The 18,740-nt window shown below is 43.9% G+C and overlaps 1 protein-coding gene across 6 annotated transcripts in view; it reads right to left on the reverse strand.

Moving 5' to 3' along the window:
• Nucleotides 1-18,740, reverse strand: part of LOC130367795 (intercellular adhesion molecule 5-like) — a 62,049-nt gene that overhangs the window by 25,277 nt on the left and 18,032 nt on the right. For 2 of the 6 annotated variants that reach the window (XM_056570586.1, XM_056570585.1), the window contains exon 2: nucleotides 2,254-2,565. In XM_056570586.1, the coding sequence (XP_056426561.1) occupies nucleotides 2,254-2,565 (312 nt within the window). Of the gene's footprint in view, nucleotides 1-2,253; nucleotides 2,566-2,672; nucleotides 2,725-8,858; nucleotides 9,516-18,454; nucleotides 18,650-18,740 lie in introns of those variants that run through there. The other 4 variants (XM_056570588.1, XM_056570584.1, XM_056570587.1 and 1 more) reach the window with 4 other exon arrangements.

Genomic DNA, 18,740 nt, shown 5'->3' on the forward strand with positions numbered 1-18,740 from the left:
CTGCTGAGCCACAGGCTGTATCAAGGCATGCTGGGAGTTGTAGTTAGTAACTAACTGCAATTCCAGAATTTAATCAAAAATACAAAAGAAAGCAATCAAAAGGTCCCATCGAAACAAAAATGGAACCGTTAAAAAAACACAGATCGGGGCGCAAAAAAAACGCCCCTCATACAGGACGTATAAGGAGAAATAAAGAAAAATTTTAGGGGTCAGAATAGGAGAAAATATCCCCCGCATATGTGTATCCTGTGATGTCACGCATATATAATTAATTGCGTGTATATTTTGTGTGTTTTTATACACTGTTTTTGCCCTTTATATGGAGTTTATCCTGAGAGACTACTTATACTCAAGTGCAATAAGATAAATGTGTGCTAATCCATAGGTGGCAGCCTGTATATTTTGGAGTGTAAGTCGATATTTTATTGGAACGTAATAAAAGGTATATTTTATTGTATGGAAGGTCCCTATTTAAATCAGTGTCTATATTATTAATGTACTGGGAAACCCATCATTTTAACCTGAAAAGTGTTAATTCCTACCTGCCAATCTAGCTAACAACCTACCTACCTGGTTTCCTACTTCCCTGGCTATCTAACTACCTGGATACCTACATAGCAAACTGGCTACCTGACTACCTACCTAGCTATCTAGCAACCTGAATATCTACCTAGCTAACTATCCATCTACCTAACTACCTGGCTACCTACCTATCTATCTACCTAGCAACCTAACTACATGGCTACCTAGCTAGCTAACAACCTACCTAGCTAATTGCCTACCTGGCTACCTAGCTAGCTACCCACCTATGTTGCTAATAACCAACCTTGCTACCTACCTAGCTATCTACCTAGCAACCTAACTACCTACCTGTATGGCTATCTACTTAGCTAGATAACAATCTACCTAGACACTTAACAAGCTATCTAGCTAACAACCAACCTAGCTATGAACATACCTAGCTACTGACATAGTTGCAACCTACCCATGTAGCTAGCTACCTACTTACCTGCCTACCTACCTATCTATCTAGCTAACAACCTACCTACCTTCAGACCTTCAAACGTATTTATCTAATGAGGGGGTCTTTGGTGGGGGATAGGCCTTCTTAATGGGGTACCTACTATTCCTTATTATGGGAGGGCATTGCACTGGAAAAATGCAGAGTCAAACATATTTTTCCTGCAGATGCTAAAGAGATGGTTTTTACCTGGAAGAAGTTGACATGTCAGTCTGATCCAGATGCACAAGAAAAGGAAAGAGGACATCGCTGATCAGAAATGATGTTACCTGTGAGTCCCTAGATGTAACTATAATCCCATATATGGTATACAGATCCTGTGTAAAGCTGGTATCTACCTTTATATGATCCTGGATACAATTACTTATATGGTATACAGGTTTGGAACAAAGTCCAAGACCACAGCACCAAAAATTATAAACTGATACGTGCAAAAGAGCTGTAGTTCATTGGTTCCCCAAAAGTTTTTTTTGAGGAACCAATAAATAATAGCAATTTTTTTCCAATTTTGGTGCTGTGGTCTTGGACTTTCTTGCATGTTTGGTATCCGGATTGGCTATCTGGATGACTACGGGGACAATGGATTTATCTAGTGCTGTCTTATCTGTTTATGTATGTGTGCATGCAAGCAAGAGTGTATTTGTGTGTTTGTATATGTGTGTGTATGTATATGTATGTATGTATGTATGTATGTATGTATATATATATATATATATATATATATATATATACGCATGCATGCGACGTGAGTTTGTGCTTTAGGGTGCACACCCTAATGCAATAGGCTGCGCACGCCTATGCATATAAAGGAATGACTTATACTTCTCCTCCCTTGCATGGATCCACTTCTGACTTTGGCTCAAAAACTGCAGGGGCAGATATCCAAAAACTGCCAGAAAAAAAAAAAACAAGTGGAAACTTAGCCTTATAAAAGGGTCATGGTTGGGTGCACCCATATTTTGGCTCAAAGTAATAGTCTAAACATATACTAGACATTCTAAAGTTGAGCAGGATTTATAAATCTGGTGCATTTTAGATTGTCCAGTCTAGCTCTTCACTAAGTTTTGGACAGTATCAGTAAATATATCTCAAGGTGTGGATTCACAGCTACACATCCCTCCTCCCCCTCTCCCACTCCCTCCCCCCCTCTTCCTTCCCCTCCCCTCTCCCTCCCCCTCCTATTTGAACCTTGTGCTAAAATAAATAACAATTTTGGGCATGATCCAACTTACTGTAGGTCTGCACAGTTATCTCCGAGGACTTGGCCATGTGGCGTTCTGATCCAAGTTGTAGGACGGCCTCACAGGAGAAGTTCATAAGGTTGTCTCTGCGTCTAGCGGTGAATGTATATAAGTGGCTCACAGTCTGTCTGTCCTTCACGTCGGGTCCTTCATAGGATTTGTTGTTGATGATATCACCTCCTCTTGTGATGTATATGGTAAGATACTCCAAAGGAGCAACTTCATAGACCGTACAATTAATTGTATATTCTTTTCCTTCTTCTATCTTCGTCGGCATGTCTATAGTGACTTTGGAAGGCAGAGCTGCAATGACATTAGACATAAATACATTTTAACACTAAATAGGCTCAAAACGTGTCAGTCTTGCTGTTTTTTGTATGTATCACTGTTCTAAATACAACACCTGTTACCTGCACTAGGACCATATAGCAATCATGATGCCATATCCTTTGGTAGGCAAAGTCCCCTCTGAGCCTCCTGGAACGGAAAGAGTTATAATGCCATGCACTAGTACACGTGTTCTAGCTACAAGGGCATGAAATTGTCGTGTGGATGAGGAATCCATGTTCCAAATGTCCAAATCTGCTTTTGGGGTATTGTTTACATTTTTGTTTGCTATCTTCTATGTTACCCTGCCATTTTAGCAGACACTGAAGCATCACAGATGTGTAAGAGTTAAAGATTTTTACTACCACCAATGGTGGATTTCTTTGTAAAAGATGAGTGGATCATTGGTCACATGATTCTCCCCAGTCAGTTTCTATGTAGAATGTTTTGGAAAGGGCAGAGGGAGGAGTTTCCAAGCCTAAAGCATCACCCGAATAATTGGATTTAAAAAACAACAATAAGACAACAAAAAATTGTTTAGTCTGACACAGGACAGAGAAGAGTACACACCTAGTCAGAGTCTGGCTCAAGCTTGGGTAGTGTGAGGTAGTCTCTTAGCTCGGTTTCTTCTAGGTAGACCAGTTTGGTCAGAGTTTAACCTGCTTGGTCCAGTCAGGCCTGGACAGTAATGTGTTTGAGATAAAGCCTGCTGCAAGCAAGATAACTGAGACTTGTCTGCATGAGGGAACCAACTACTGTTCCAGTTGCTATAATCTTCTTGACAGGGGTAATGTCAAGTCCCTCCACTTCCTCCCATCCCATACCGTTCAAATAAACACTTAACACCAGAATGGATTAAATTGGCCACGGCAGCCATTTTATTAATATTAACATGTAAACAAACAAAGTAAATACAACTTGACCATCCACAGAGGAGGTCCTCGGAGCCTAACAAGCCCATTGGTGGTCCCCCCACTGACTGTGCACACAGGTTCCTTTTACCTCCAGCCGATCCACCCACTGGCTCGGAGGCACAACCACAATGAACCTGCATGCCCGACCGAGGCCTTAGCCTCCCATCCTTCTTTTACTCTTCCCAGAACCACCAGCCATGAACCTCTTCTTCCCCGTTGTCCAGAACCAACTTTGGTTTCCTCCACCACCTTAAAACATCTTCCTGTTGCTCCCAACTCCCTGCAACAATGCAAACACCTGAACCCCTTAGGTGTTTGCGTCCCGCAAGGCCAAACACTTCAAATCAGTACCTATGGCATTTAAATGAATCCCATCCCATCTCCAAAAAGCCCCTTTCCCAGACTCCAAATCGGAATGGCGTACAGCAACTGAGCCATTGTGAGCCACAAATGTACTCATTGCCCTGTTAACCTTTATCCAGGCCTTATTGATGCGATTCACTGACCTTGCCAGCTTCCAAACCTTTCTTGGTACAATGTCCGACCAGACCATGACAGTCCACGGATACATAGCTCAGATGCGAAGAATATCAAATTTCATATCCCTCACAAACTCTCTAAAAGGGTCGAGCCCCCAAATCATTGCCACCTATATGAAGCACAAGGACATCAGGCTCCCTATCCAGATGGACAAAGCTATTAAAATCTGGCAATATTCTCCTCCACAACATTGCTGACCAATCCGTCTCACCACCGCCACCTGCGGAGAAAATCCAAGTTGCCTCCCGTTCGGCCTGGCCGCAGCACTCAGCACCCCCCAATGGATGTACGATTGCCCCATGATCCACACCAAGCAGAGAACTTCTGAAAAAACATAAAACAAATAGAACAAATACACACAGGCCCTCATTTACTATTCTAAACCTGACGTTTTGTTGTTTTTTTTGGCGCATCTTTGTCTGCGACATGTCGCAGACATCGTGCACCAGTCTGCGACACGATGCGACATCTTTTCCCAACGGACCCGATGTGGATTCTCCCAAACCAGAAAAAGGGGCGTAACCCGACATTTCTGCACTTTCCCACGTATTTATAAAGGTTTCCAACCCGAATTTGTTGAATTGTTGTGGATTTTTTCCCGACAACTCAGAGGAGTTGGAAACCAAAACCAACAAAACCCACGTGCGACAAACAGGATGCGACATAATAATAAATACCAGGTGAAAAAAGCAGTCGGTAAGAAAGCAAGATAGACTTACAACCCAATTTTCTAAGTAAATGAGGGGCACTGTGTACAAGAATACCCACAAACCAACACGGAACCCCCAAAACTACTAAGTCAACCTGACATAGAATCTAAGAAAAATGGATTCCCACCTCCCAATGTGCCTAATCATATCCTCACTCAGACCCCACTGTGCCACCTCAGTAGCAGCCCCGATACTAAAAGAATGCCCACAAAACCTTTGATTATCGAAACCTTCAGCCACCAAGCAACGCCAAGACACAGCCAAAAATTGGAACCTGGACAAAAAGACCCATCACCATGCCTTAGGGAGGGGCCATCAAAAACAGGAGACCCTTAAGGATACCTCCGCAAACATTCAACCGGACACACTTCAGCCCCTGGAACTGCAAACAACACAACCTGCTTCCCTCTGCCAAACTGATCCATCTTGGAGCTGCGCAACCTAAACTCCACTCTATCAGCAAACAAATCAACATCATCATTCCACAAACCCACTGCCCTCCTGGTAGATGGGCTAACTCCCCTAAGCGCAAAGCCCCAAAAAAGGCAAAAAGAAACAGCTAGCCGGAAAAGAACAACCTCCCCTTCAGAGGAACACACAACCCCCAATCTACCAGTCAACAACCCTAGAAGCTGAACTGAAACTGGCCTCTGCTGATAAGCCACACACCAACACTTCTTAAACCCCCTGAAAGCCTGCCGGACCAAAAAGGATTTAGTTACATTCCCCAACCCCTGGGCCCGGCAGCCGAATGAAACACCAGCCATAAATGTATTCACCCTGGACACCGACCACCCCTCCTCCCTGCAATGAGACAATAATAGCTGCTTATCTGCCCCCATATCTGCACCAAACAGGCCACACCACTCATTCCACTGCCGCCACGCTGCCGTGTATGCAGAACATAGAATGAGCCACAGAAGCCGGAATCAAACCATCCGCTGCATAATTGGCATATCCCACAACTCCTCCGGGCACTGGAATCCCTCCACATTCACCTGGGGTACCAGCAACTGGAACCGTGACCACTGTGAATGAGAAAGGGCATCAGCAATCCCATTCTTCACCCCAGGAACATGCACTGCCACCACCCACACATACAAAGATAAACACAACAGCACAAAGTATTGCAAGAACTGAATCACTGGAGGCGAAGAAGCCGACAAATTCTGAATAGCCATCGTCACCCCCATGTTGTCACATTGAAAGCAAATCTTTTTATTCCTGAACCTGTCCCCCCAGATGGCAAAGGCCACCACAATGGGAAACAGCTCGAGCAAAACCAAATTTTTCAAAACTCCTTCAACAACCCACCTGTCCGCCCAAGGACCAGCACATCAACTTCCCTGACAAAAAACTCCAAAACCAACCCCCCCTGCAGCATCAGTATACAATTCAAAATCTGCTGCATCCACCACCTCCTCAATCATCAAAGACCTCCCATTATACTGATCCAAAAAAGTGGCCCATACTCCAAGATCATCCCACAATTCCTGTGACAACTTGACAAAATGATGCGGAGAAGCCACCCCGCTGTAGCCCTAGACAACTTTCTACAAAAAATTCTCCCTATGGGCATGATCCGTAGTGTTGAGCGGCATAGGCCATATTCGAATTCGCGAATATTCGCGAATATATGGACGAATATTCGTCATATATTCGCGAATATTCGCATATTCGTTATATTCTCGTTTTAAATTAACACACGTGAATATTAGCATACACAAAATTAGCATGTGCGAAAATTCGCACATGTTACTTTTCGCATATGCGAATTGTCGCACATGTTAATTTTCGCATATGTGAATTTTCGCACGCCAGTCTCACACAGTAGTATTAGAGCCTTCTTTACACCACACAAGCTGGAAGCAGAGAGGGGTGATCACTGTGATGTGTACTGTGAAGAAAAAAAAAAAAAAACACGAATATTCGTAATTACGAATATATAGCGCTATATTCGCGAAATTCGCGAATATGCGATATTCGCGAATAATATTCGAATTGCGAATATTCGGGAGCAACACTAATGATCCGACATGCGAAGTTAAGTTTTTCCAGAAGAGATTGATGGGCCCGCAACCTAATCTTCTTACTCTGACAAGCCACCTGCACCTCCTCCCGCAAACCCACCAACTTATCCCCAGGCAATCTAAACTCCATCAAGACCGTATCAATGTCAATGCCAAAAAATAAAGAACAACACTAGGACCTTCCGTTTTGTCTGGTGCCAAGGGGACCCCAAAGTGCCTAGCTACTGACGCCACCACTGACTCCATAGTGTGCAAAAGGTCTGAACACCCATTAGAACCCGGGTGGCTGATACACAAAAAATCATACAAATAATGGATGAGCGACTTCCAGCCGGACACGTCACGGACCACCCATTCTAGAAAAGTACTAAAACATTCAAAATATGCACAGGAAATAGAACAACCCATGGTAAAACACCTATCTACAAAATACCCTCCATCCCAAAAACACCCCAACAAATGAATACATTCCGGATGAACAGGCAAAAGGCGGAAAGCCGATTCTATGTCCGTTTTCGCCATAAGGGCCCCTGGATCATGGAACCGGATCCAACGTATTGCCGCATTAAATGAAGTTTAAGGGAAAAACCCAAGGGTGCTCACCTGGCCCCCTGGGTGCTGTGGTCCCAGCAGCCGAAGATCCGGATCCCACAAGCCGTTCATTTGCGCTCGGTCCTGCCAGAACCCGTTCCTCAAGTTGCAGCAAGGAACGGTCCGTCCTGGGAGCCAGCTGGCACAGCAGGTCCCCTACTGATGACAGCAGAGGCCAGTGCGTCAGAAACAGGCGCCTGCCCCCAAGGCTGTCCCTCACCTGTGACGTCACGCCCCTTCCGGAGCCTCCTGCGACAGGGCCAGCTGACTGCTGCTTGCTCCTTCCCTGCAGCCGCACCACTGACTGTGGGCTGTGCAGCGCTCTGGCCTCTTCCCACTCCTCCTCACTGGTATCGCTCTCCCCCACTGGCACCACCGCACGATGGGCTCTGCTCCCAGCTGAATTCTGCCTATATTTGCCCTCCTAAATGGCATATATTGTGCTAAGGTGTATTCCTGGATGGTGAAGGCCTGGTGTATACTAGGTAATGGTGGGTAAGGTATATAGTATGACAACTAGTATCTTGAGTACCTAATCCTGGTTATTAATTCTTGATTTTAGTCCTTGATATCATCATTTCATTCATACATGGAAAGTTTCTTTAGTTTCCAACAAATTCTTGTTGGTATATTATTGTTTTTTGTCAATGAGTGTATCCTTTCCTTAAATCCAAACAATTCTTTTCGCTTACAATTAATAAAAACTCTAAATTTCAGGGTGAACAAGTATTTTAAGAGTTATTTCTACATCAGAACAAAAAAGTCACCAAAAAGAAAAAAACACTAACCATGCAGGGTAGGTTGGTGAGCACACTATCAATACTACACCAAAAAAAAATTTAAATTAGGGTGGGTTCACACTACGTTTTCACGATACGGGGACCGGATCCGGCTGGGGGGAGTGTAAACAGGGCACTCCCATATCCCAGCCAGACCCGGCCCTGATCTCATTCATTTGAATTAGTTGACCGGAGTCAGATAGTGACTCTGGTCGGCTCATTTTTGCCCTGTATCTGGTTTTTCTGACCGGACCTAAAAACCGTGGTCGGCTTATTCAAATAAAAGAGATCAGGGCCGGGTCTGGCTGGGATACGGGGGTGCCCGTTTTCACTCCCCCCCCATCCGGATCCAGTCCCCGTACCGACTAAACATGGTGTGAATGCACCCTTACACAAAATATAACTTTATTGAACAATCATGTAATAAAAAGAAGAAAACATATTAAAATATGGACAACAGGACACACACTGGATAATAAGTATGGTGGGGAACCTGAACACTGGACCACAGGATAAATATGTAAACATATATGCAAGACAGAGTTACCATACAGCAAGTAAAAAGACAGCAGATCACAAATATATTGCATTAATATATGGATCAGATGGTAACAAAAGACACCATATCGAGCAAACAAAATCCTAGAAGTCTAACAAGAGAAGACTCTTGAAACCATGTGTGGTGCCATACCCATAGATACCCACCCCAACGCACATTTCTCTGGCAGCTTCGTCAGGGGGCGCCTCACTCTGTTCAGATACCATAAGGTATGAAGTAAGGAGCTCAGGTATTCTTGTGGACCGGCCATTCATTGTTGGTTCGGCATTGAGCTTTTTTTTTTTTTCTTTCAGGGCGGTTCTCACAAGATGTTTTCAGTTCACTTTGTTTTCTGATTTGTTAGAGTCTACTTGCATTTTCTTCTTCACATTCTTCAGCTCATTTTGTGGCACATTTTTTTTTACCATTTGTTTATGGGAGTGCTTTTTTGTTCGAGGCATTGTTCCCTCCTCTAATTCCCATTGTCTCTTAGCCAGGGCTCGAAAAATCCCAAGCAACTATAGGGCCACCTATAGGCCCAGCCCTACTGTGACTATAGGCAAATTCAACTCTGGCTACATTTTTACTCTGTGACATCTACATTAACAGCAATTACCAGGATTCATAGAGGCAGCACTGAGTAAACACGGCTTGAGATAAGGATAAGAAAACTGTAGTTATGTGATGCTGTGATAGTCTGAAGAAACCGTTGTAAACTATATGTGGCTTTGACTATATTTTGTGTGGTTTGACAAGAAATTCTATCATAGAGCAGAATCACCTCACAATTTGAAGGCATTTTACAGAATACAGAGGTATCTACTGAAGTGGCAATTCCATAGGGGATGCTATTTTGTGAGAAATGGAGAATGGGAGTTATCTGGTGTGATTGTTTAAGATATACCGTATTTACTCGAATATAAGCCGAGGCCCCTAATTTCACCCCAAAAACCCAGGAAAAGTTATTGACTCGACTATAAGCCTAGGGTGGGAAATACATCATCCCCCCCCCCATGTCATCATCCCCCCCCCCCCGTCATCATCCAGAACCCCGTCATCACCCCCCCCTTCATCATCACCGCCTGTCAATCCCGTCATCAGTGGTCTTCAACCTGCGGACCTCCAGATGTTGCAAAACTACAACTCCCAGCAGGCCCGGACAGCCATCGGCTGTCCGGGCATGCTGGGAGTTGTAGTTTTGAAACCTTTGGAGGTCCGCAGGTTGAAGACCACTGCGGCCTTTGTCATCATCCAGACACCCCCTTTAGTTTTCTACTCCCCTCCCCTCGGAGGGAAGGAAGGGTGAGCTGGTCCGGGCCATCTATGCTGCAAGGACCGTCCGGTGGGGAGGGTTGGTCATTCCGGGCTGTCCATTTTCACCGGGGGGGCCCCTCTTCTCCGCGCTCCGGGCCCGGCCCAGGACTAGTGACGTTGCCTTGACGATGACGCACAGGGACGCGCATGAACTCGGCTTATACTCGAGTATATACGGTACTGTATATATATATGTGGTGAGAAGACATGTGCAATTCGTTTCGTAAGAAATTAGTTTTTGTCTGAATTGTTCATATTTTGTACATTCGGAATGATCTGAATGTACGAAATGTTTACATCCGAATGAATCGGAATTCATAACAAAACGAATTGTACATGCTTACAAAATTGTGAAAAACAAATTTAATTTTTGTTAAAACCAAATTCTTTTAAATTTAGAAGCAAGGGACCAGTATGGGGAGCACGGTAAAGAAGAGACCCGCGGAGATCAGAACATTGGAAGACATGTAAGATAATGTATAATTTATTGTGATTTATTAATACATGATGTAATGTTGAGTGAAGGAATGCTGCCTGAATGATTGGTGTGTTTGATCGATGTGTTTGATTGACGGGTGATTTATGTATAACGTGTCATGTTGGTTATTTTTATTGTATTTTTCATGTAGACATTTAGAGTAAAATATGTGATTTTAATATATATTTATTTTATTTACACTAGCGCTAACCCAGTGTTTCTGTTACCCAACAAACCAGGGAGCCTCCAGCTGTTGCAAAACTACAACATCCAGCATGCCCTGACAGCCAAACGCTGTCCGGGCATGCTGGGAGTTATAGTTTTGCAACAGCTGAAGGCACCCTGGTTCGTTGGCAAACACTGCGCTAAGTTACCTATTTCTGTTTTTTCTTTTTTAAATTTCCCTCTCCCTTTATGGAACTGGTTTAGTAGGTTAAAGGGGGTATTCCAGGCCAAAACTTTTATATATATATATATATATATATATATATATATATATATATATCAACTGGCTCCGGAAAGTTAAACAGATTTGTAAATTACTGTTGTTAAAAAACCTTAATCCTTCCAATAGTTATTAGCTTCTGAAGTTGAGTTGTTGGTTTTCTGTCTAACTGCTCTCTGATGACTCACATCCCGGGACATGTGCAGTTCCTATGGGGATATTCTCCCATCATGCACAGCTCCCGGGACGTGACATCATCATTGAGCAGTTAGACAGAAAACTTCAGAAGCTAATAACTATTGGAAGGATTAAGATTTTTTAATGGAAGTAATTTACAAATCTGTTTAACTTTCCGGAGCCAGTTGATATATATAAAAAAAAGGTTTCTCCTGGAATACCCCTTTAATGAAATGCATAGTTAATTGCCATGGGAAAAATTTTTACTGACAAAACCACAGACATAATTTGATAATTGCCCTTTAGAACGTTTGTGATTTGATCAATGAAAAATTTTCCCACAGCAATTGACCATTCAGTGAAGTGTGAGGGGAATTTAAAAAAGAAAAAACAGAAATAGGTTAGCGCAGTGTTTGCCAACGTACCAGGGTGCCTCCAGCTGTTGCAAAACTACAACACTCAGCATGCCCGGACAGCCTTTGGCTGTCCGGGCATGCTGGGTGTTGTAGTTTTTCAACAGCTGGAGGAACCCTGGTTAGTTGGGAAACAGAAACACTTGGTTAGCGCAAGTGTAAAACAAGTATCTAACATATTTTACATTTTCAAAAAAAATGCACATTGCATAAAAATTTATGTATTAACAATAAATATATACAGTGTTCCCTCAAGTTACAATATTAATTGATTCTGGGACGACCATTGTATGTTGAAACCATTGTATGTTGAGACCAGAACTCTATGGAAACCTGGTAATTGGTTCTAAAGGCACCAAAATGTCATCCAAAAATAGGAAAAAGTGAGAATTAAATAATAATATGTAGATAACTAATATAGATAAAGCAAATCCTTACATATAAAAGTAATAAAGATCTGCTGGGAGCTGTAAATCACTCTTTGTCAGTGTTTCCCAAGCAGGGAGCCTACAGCTGTTGCAAAACTACAACTCCCAGCATGCCCGGACAGCCAAAGGCTGTCTGGGCATGCTGGGAGTTGTAGTTTTGCAACAGCTGGGGGCACCCTGCTTGGGAAACACTGGTCTATGTAGAGGACAGGAGCTTCTTCAGGGTCCTGTACATTACACACAGTAACAAAGTAAAAAAGTAACAAGGAGCCGCCCTCACCTGGTGTCCAAAAGAGCAGCTAACCCTGGTACAGGTAAAGAGTACAGAACATGTAATACCTCCCTGTACTGTAGGGGGCGCTATTAGACACCAGGCAGTGCATTCGCTTCAGTAACACAGGAGTTTTACCAGTGAATGCCCATTCTGATTGGTCAGTTCATTGACATGTTTCTGAGATCTGGACTGTCCATAGCATTGTATGTTGAGTCTGGTTTCAACTTACAATGGTCCAGAAAAGACCATTGTATGTTGAAACTATTGTATGTTGAGGCCATTGTAAGTTGAGGGATCACTGTATTAAAATAACATATTTTACTATAATTATCTACATAAAAAAATATTATAAAAATAACCAACATGACACGTTATACATAAATTATTCGTTAATCAAACACATCAATCATTCATGCAGCATTCATTCATTCAACATTACATTATGTATTAATTAATCACATAAAATTAAACATTATCTTACCTGTCTTATAATGTTCCGATCTTTGCGGCTCCCTTCTTTTCCTGCACCCGCTCCCGATAATGGTCCCCTGCTTCTAAATAAGAAAGAATTTTGTTATTAAAAAAATCAAATTTGTTTCTCGCAATTCCCTACAGCATCTTTCTTTTTCGTGGTACCCCGGCAAAAGGGCTAAAAAGAAAAAAAAAAGTAACGATACAAAACTAAGTTAAGTGAAACTAAGTTAAGTGATACCGAATCTATCCGAAAAATCAAACCCGAAAAAATTACTGTACCGAAAATTTTACCCAAAACGAAAAAAAAAATATATAACGAAGCGAAACGGAAATTTCCCTTGTGCACATGTCTAGTGATGAGGGTGTGATGAGGGCATATTGAATTACCCTAGGGGCAGATGGCATTAACCCCTTGTGTTCATGACGCCAGAGCGTGGTTTATCCTCTATACCACCTGAAGGAATACCGCTGGATCCTGGGCTAGGCACAGGGGGCAAATAATGACTCAGACGCCAAGTTACGGAACAACGGCAGCTTTACTGAGTCAGACAGATGTAACAGTCTATAGAGGTTGGCTAGGTCCACGGAGGTGACCAGTGACTTCAGAGACCTTCGGGCTTGCTGGGACTTATAATGGATTTAAACAATTTGGATGCAGGCCACGCTGACTTGAGACAGGATGACTTTACTATGACAGACTATGACTGAATTCACCCCTTCTGTAGCTTACCAGGCTTTGACTTGACCTGTGGGGCAATGGACTTGAGAATCTGTGGCTGCTTGACTGACTCCTCTGGACTCCTCTGGACTCCAGACACACACCTAGGACTTGATTTCACTGTTCCTCATCAAAGACCCTAAGAGCGAGAGCAGAGGCTTCACCCAGGGCTTATATTGGGGACACTCTGAAGGGGTCCCATAGGTCACCGATACACTGTATGGAGGCTGCCTGACAGCAAGGGTACAGGGGTGCAACTCCTGTACTGGGCCACAATATATATATATATATATATATATATATATATATATATATAGGTTGAGTCCCTCAGTGACCTGGGGGCTCTCCTGCAGTGTCTCCCCTGCTGTTACTTTAACCCCTTGGGGACGGAGCCCATTATGACCCTAAGGACGGGAGCATTTTTTGCAAATCTGACCACTGTCACTTTAAGCATTAATAACTCTGGGATGCTTTTACTTATAAATTTGATTCCGAGATTGTTTTTTCGTGACATATTCTACTTTATGTTAGTGGTAAATTTTCGGCGATACTTGCATCGTTTCTTGGTGAGAAATTCAAAAATTTCTAACTTTGAAGCTCTCTGCTTATAAGGAATATGGATATTCCAAATAAATTATATATTGATTCACATATACAATATGTCTACTTTATATTTGCATCATAAAATTGATGAGTTTTTACTTTTGGAAGACACCAGAGGGCTTCAAAGTTCAGCAACAATTTTCCAATTTTTCGCAAAATTTTCAAAATCTGAATTTTTCAGGGACCAGTTCAGGTTTGAAGTGGATTTGAATGGTCTTCTGGTTAGAAATACCCCATAAATGACCCCATTATAGAAACTGCACCCCTCAAAGTATTCAAAATGACATTCAGTCAGCGTTTTAACCCTTTAGGTGTTTCACAGGAATAGCAGCAAAGTGAAGGAGAAAATTCAAAATCTTCATTTTTTACACTGGCATGTTTTTGTAGACCCAATTTTTGAATTTTTACAAGGGGTAAAAGGAAAAAAATCCTCTCAAAATTTGTAACCCAATTTCTCTCGAGTAAGAAAATACCTCATATGTGTATGTCAAGTGTTCGGCGGGCGCAGTAGAGGGCTCAGAAGCGAAGCAGCAACAATGGGATTTAGGAGAGTGAGTTTTTCTGAAATGGTTTTTGGGGGGCATGTCCCATTTAGGAAGCCCCTATGGTGCCAGAACAGCAAAAAACCCCACATTGCACACTATTATGGAAACGACACCCCTCATGGAACGTAACAAGGGGTACGGTGAGCCTTAACACCCCACAGGTGTTTGACAACTTTTTGTTAAAGTCGGATGTGTAAATGAAAATATTTTTCCACTAAAATGCTGGTTTTTCCCCAAATTTTACTTTTTTTACAAAGGGTAATAGGAGAAAATGCCCCCCAAAATTTGTAACCCCATTTCTTCTGAGTATGGAAATACCCCATGTTTGTACATGTGCACTGCGAGCGAACTACAACGCTCAGATGAGAAGGAGCGCCATTGAGCTTTTAGAGAGATAATTTGTTTGGAATGGAAGTCGGGGGCCATGTGCATTTACAAAGCCCCCCGTGGTGCCAGAACAGTGGACCCCCCCACATGTGACCCCATTTTGGAAACTATACCCCTCACGGAATGTAATAAGGGGTACAGTGAGCATTTACACCCCACTGGCGTTTGACAGATCTTTGGAACAGTGGGCTGTGCAAACAAAAAAATTCAATTTTTCATTTTCACAGACCACTGTTCCAAAAATCTTTCAGACCCCTGTGGGGCATAAATGCTCACTGTACCCCTTATTACATTACACGAGGGGTGTAGTTTCCAAAATGGGGTCACATGTGGGTATTTATTTTTTTGCATTTATGTCAGAACCGCTGTAAAATCAGCCACCCCTGTGCAAATCACCAATTTAGGCATCAAATGTACCCGGTGTGCTCTCACTCCTGAGCCTTGTTGTGCGCCCGCAGAGCATTTTACGCCCACATATGGGGTATTTCCGTACTCAGGAGAAATTGCGTTACAAATTTTGGGTTTTTTTTTTTCCTTTTACCTCTTGTGAAAATAAAAAGTAAAGAGCAACACCAGCATGTTAGTGTAAAAAAATTTTTTTTTTACACTAACAGGCTGGTGTAGACCCCAACTTTTCCTTTTCATAAGGGGTAAAAGGAGAAAAAGCCCCCCAAAATTTGTAGTGTAATTTCTCCCGAGTACAGCGATACCCCATATGTGACCCTAAACTGTTTCCTTGAAATACGACAGGGCTCCAAAGTGAGAGAGCGCCATGCGCATTTGAGGACTAAATTAGGGATTGCATAGGGGTGGACATAGGGGTATTCTACGCCAGTGATTCCCAAACAGGGTGCCTCCAGCTGTTGCTAAACTCCCAGCATGCCTGGACAGTCAGTGGCTGTCCGGAAATGCTGGGAGTTGTTGTTTTGCAACAGCTGGAGGCTCCGTTTTGGAAACACTGCTGTACCATACGTTTTTCATTTTTATTGGGGGGGGGGGGGGGGACAGTGTAAGGGGTGTATATGTAGTGTTTTACTCTTTATTAGGTGTTAGTATAGTGTAGTGTTTTTAGGGTACATTCACACTGGCGGGTTACGGTGAGTTTCCCGCTAGGAATTTGCGCTGCGGCGAAAAATTTGCCGCAGCTCATACTTGAAGCAGGAAACTTGCTGTAAACCCGCCCGTGTGAATGTACCCTGTACGTTCACATGGGGGGGGGGGGGGGGCAGCTGTTTCAAAACTACAACTCCCAGCATGCACGGTCTGTCAGTACATGCTGGGAGTTGTAGTTTTGCAACAGCTGGAGGCACACTGGTTGGAAAACCTTCAGTTAGGTTCTGTTACCTAACTCAGTATTTTCCAACCAGTGAGCCTCCAGCTGTTGCAAAACTACAACTCCCAGCATGCACGGTCTGTCAGTACATGCTGGGAGTTGTAGTTTTGAAACAGCTGGAGGCACACTGGTTGGAAAATACTGAGTTGGGTTCTGTTACCTAACTCAGTATTTTCCAACCAGTGTGCCTCCAGCTGTTGCAAAACTACAATTCCCAGCATGTCTGATCACAGAAGGGCATGCTGGGAGATGTAGTTATGCAACAGCTGGAGGTACACAACTACAACTCCCAGCATGCCGAGACAGCTGTTTGCTGTGTGGGCATGCTGGAATTTGTAGTTTTGCAACATCTGGAGTGCTACAATTTAGAGACCACTGAACAGTGATCTCCAAACTGTGGACCTCCAGATGTTGCAAAACTACAACTCCCAGCATGCCCAGACAGCAAACAGCTGTGTGGGCATGCTAGGAGTTGTAGTTTTGCAAGATCTAGAGGGCAGTATAGAGATCACTGTGCAGTGGTCTCTAAACTGCAGACCTCCAGCTGTTGCAAAACTACAAATTCCAGCATGCCCACACAGCAAACAGCTGTCTGGGCATGCTGGGAGTTGTAGTTTTGCAACATCTGGAGGGCTACAGTCTAGAGACCACTATGGTGGTCTCAGACTGTAACCCTCTAGATGTTGCTAGGCAACTACTCACCGGCTTCCGTCGCATCCGGGAGCCGTCCTCTTCTGCCGCACGCCGCCGCAGATCGCCGTCGCCGCCGCCGATCCCCGTCGCTCCGCTGCCTCTGGAGGGGTAAGTGGACGTCGGCGCCCGCTCCTCTTCGTTTTCCCCGTTCTACCCCGCCTATTGTGGGAGGGCAGGACGGGGAAAACGAAAGTAAACCCCTCCGCCCCTGATCTGCTATTGGTGGTCGCGTCTAGACCACCAATAGCAGAGATAGGAGGGGTGACAACCCTGCCACCTCACTCCTATCGCTACAGGGGGATCGTGGGTGTCTTAGACATCCGCGATCCCCCTTCTATTCCGGGTCACCGGGTCACCATAGACCCGTAATGACCCGGAATCGGCGCAAATCGCAAGTGTGAATTCACTTGCGATTTGCGCCGATCGCCGACATGGGGGGGTCTAATGACCCCCCTGGGCATTTGCACGGGGTGCCTGCTGATAGATATCAGCAGACACCCCGGCCCGGTCCCCGTCCGGCGCGCGGCGGGGGCCGAAATTCCCACGGGTGTATGGATACGCCCTTCGTCCTTAAGTACCAGGACGCAAGGGCGTATGCATACGCCCTTCGTCCCCAAAAGGTTAATGTTGTTTATTGTACTATATGTTTAGTCAGTATACTAATGTATAGTGAGTATAAAAGACCTTTGGAGGACTATTGTAATTGTCTAAAGGACCTGTGAGATGTTACATGTTATGTTTCTGTTACCCAGAGGGCCCCAGCTTAACACATGACCCGCAGCTTGACCTATGGGCTTTTGGCTCAGCTCCCCTTTATAAGGGGGCAGCCAATACAATTCTAGCTCTTCTACCATCACTCTTGCTGAGGAATAGTGGAGACCAGATGTCTCAGTGCTAGTGTAAAGCTACCTGGTAGGCCTCAAATCTACAGTCATTCCAGTAAGTCAAGTCTATGTCTGCTGTCACTATCTACAGTATAGTCAAGCCTAAAGTCAAGAATCAAACGTCTATTACAAGTATAATTGGTCCCAGCAAGCTGCGAGGTCCTTCTGTGTTCCTGGCCACCTCTCTATGATTCTGGCCGAGCTGTAGAGACTATAACAACTGTCTGACCTCAGTAAAGCCTCCGATAAACCATAACCTGTTCGTGGACTCTCATTTCACTGCCTAGCCATTGGGATAGCGGAGATATCGTTTGGGTTGTTCCTGATACCCAAAATCCACTCTGGTGTCATGAATATTAGAGGTTAATAACACCTTGTCCCTGGGGTTAATACCATCTGTCCCATCCACCTACACCGCAACACCCCGTGGTCCCGCCATTCACCGTGGCTCACCACACACACACACACACACACATACATATATATATATATATATATATATATACATTGATTACTTATTCCTTTGGATAGGGGATAAGATATTTTCGGGCAGAGTACCACTGGCAACCACTGCACCACGTGCCATTTACCACGTACCAAGTATGGACTGTGTACAGTAGTGGTTTAAAACTGTGGCCCTCCAGATGTTACAAAACTTCAACTCCCAGCATGCCCGGACAGCCACTGGTGTACAGTAAGACCAAACTGAGGTTTAGAGTGAAACTTCTAGGCCCACAGACCAGAGCTGTACCACTGCATTGTGATATTGTTGCCCCAGGGTCCAGATGCCACTATTACCCCCACACCCATATTTACACATTGGGGGAGATTTATCAAAACCTGCCCAGAGGAGAAGTAGCTGAGTTGCCCATAGCAACCAATC

The sequence above is a fragment of the Hyla sarda genome, chromosome 4 (assembly GCF_029499605.1).
Source record: "Hyla sarda isolate aHylSar1 chromosome 4, aHylSar1.hap1, whole genome shotgun sequence".
NCBI lineage: Eukaryota > Metazoa > Chordata > Amphibia > Anura > Hylidae > Hyla > Hyla sarda.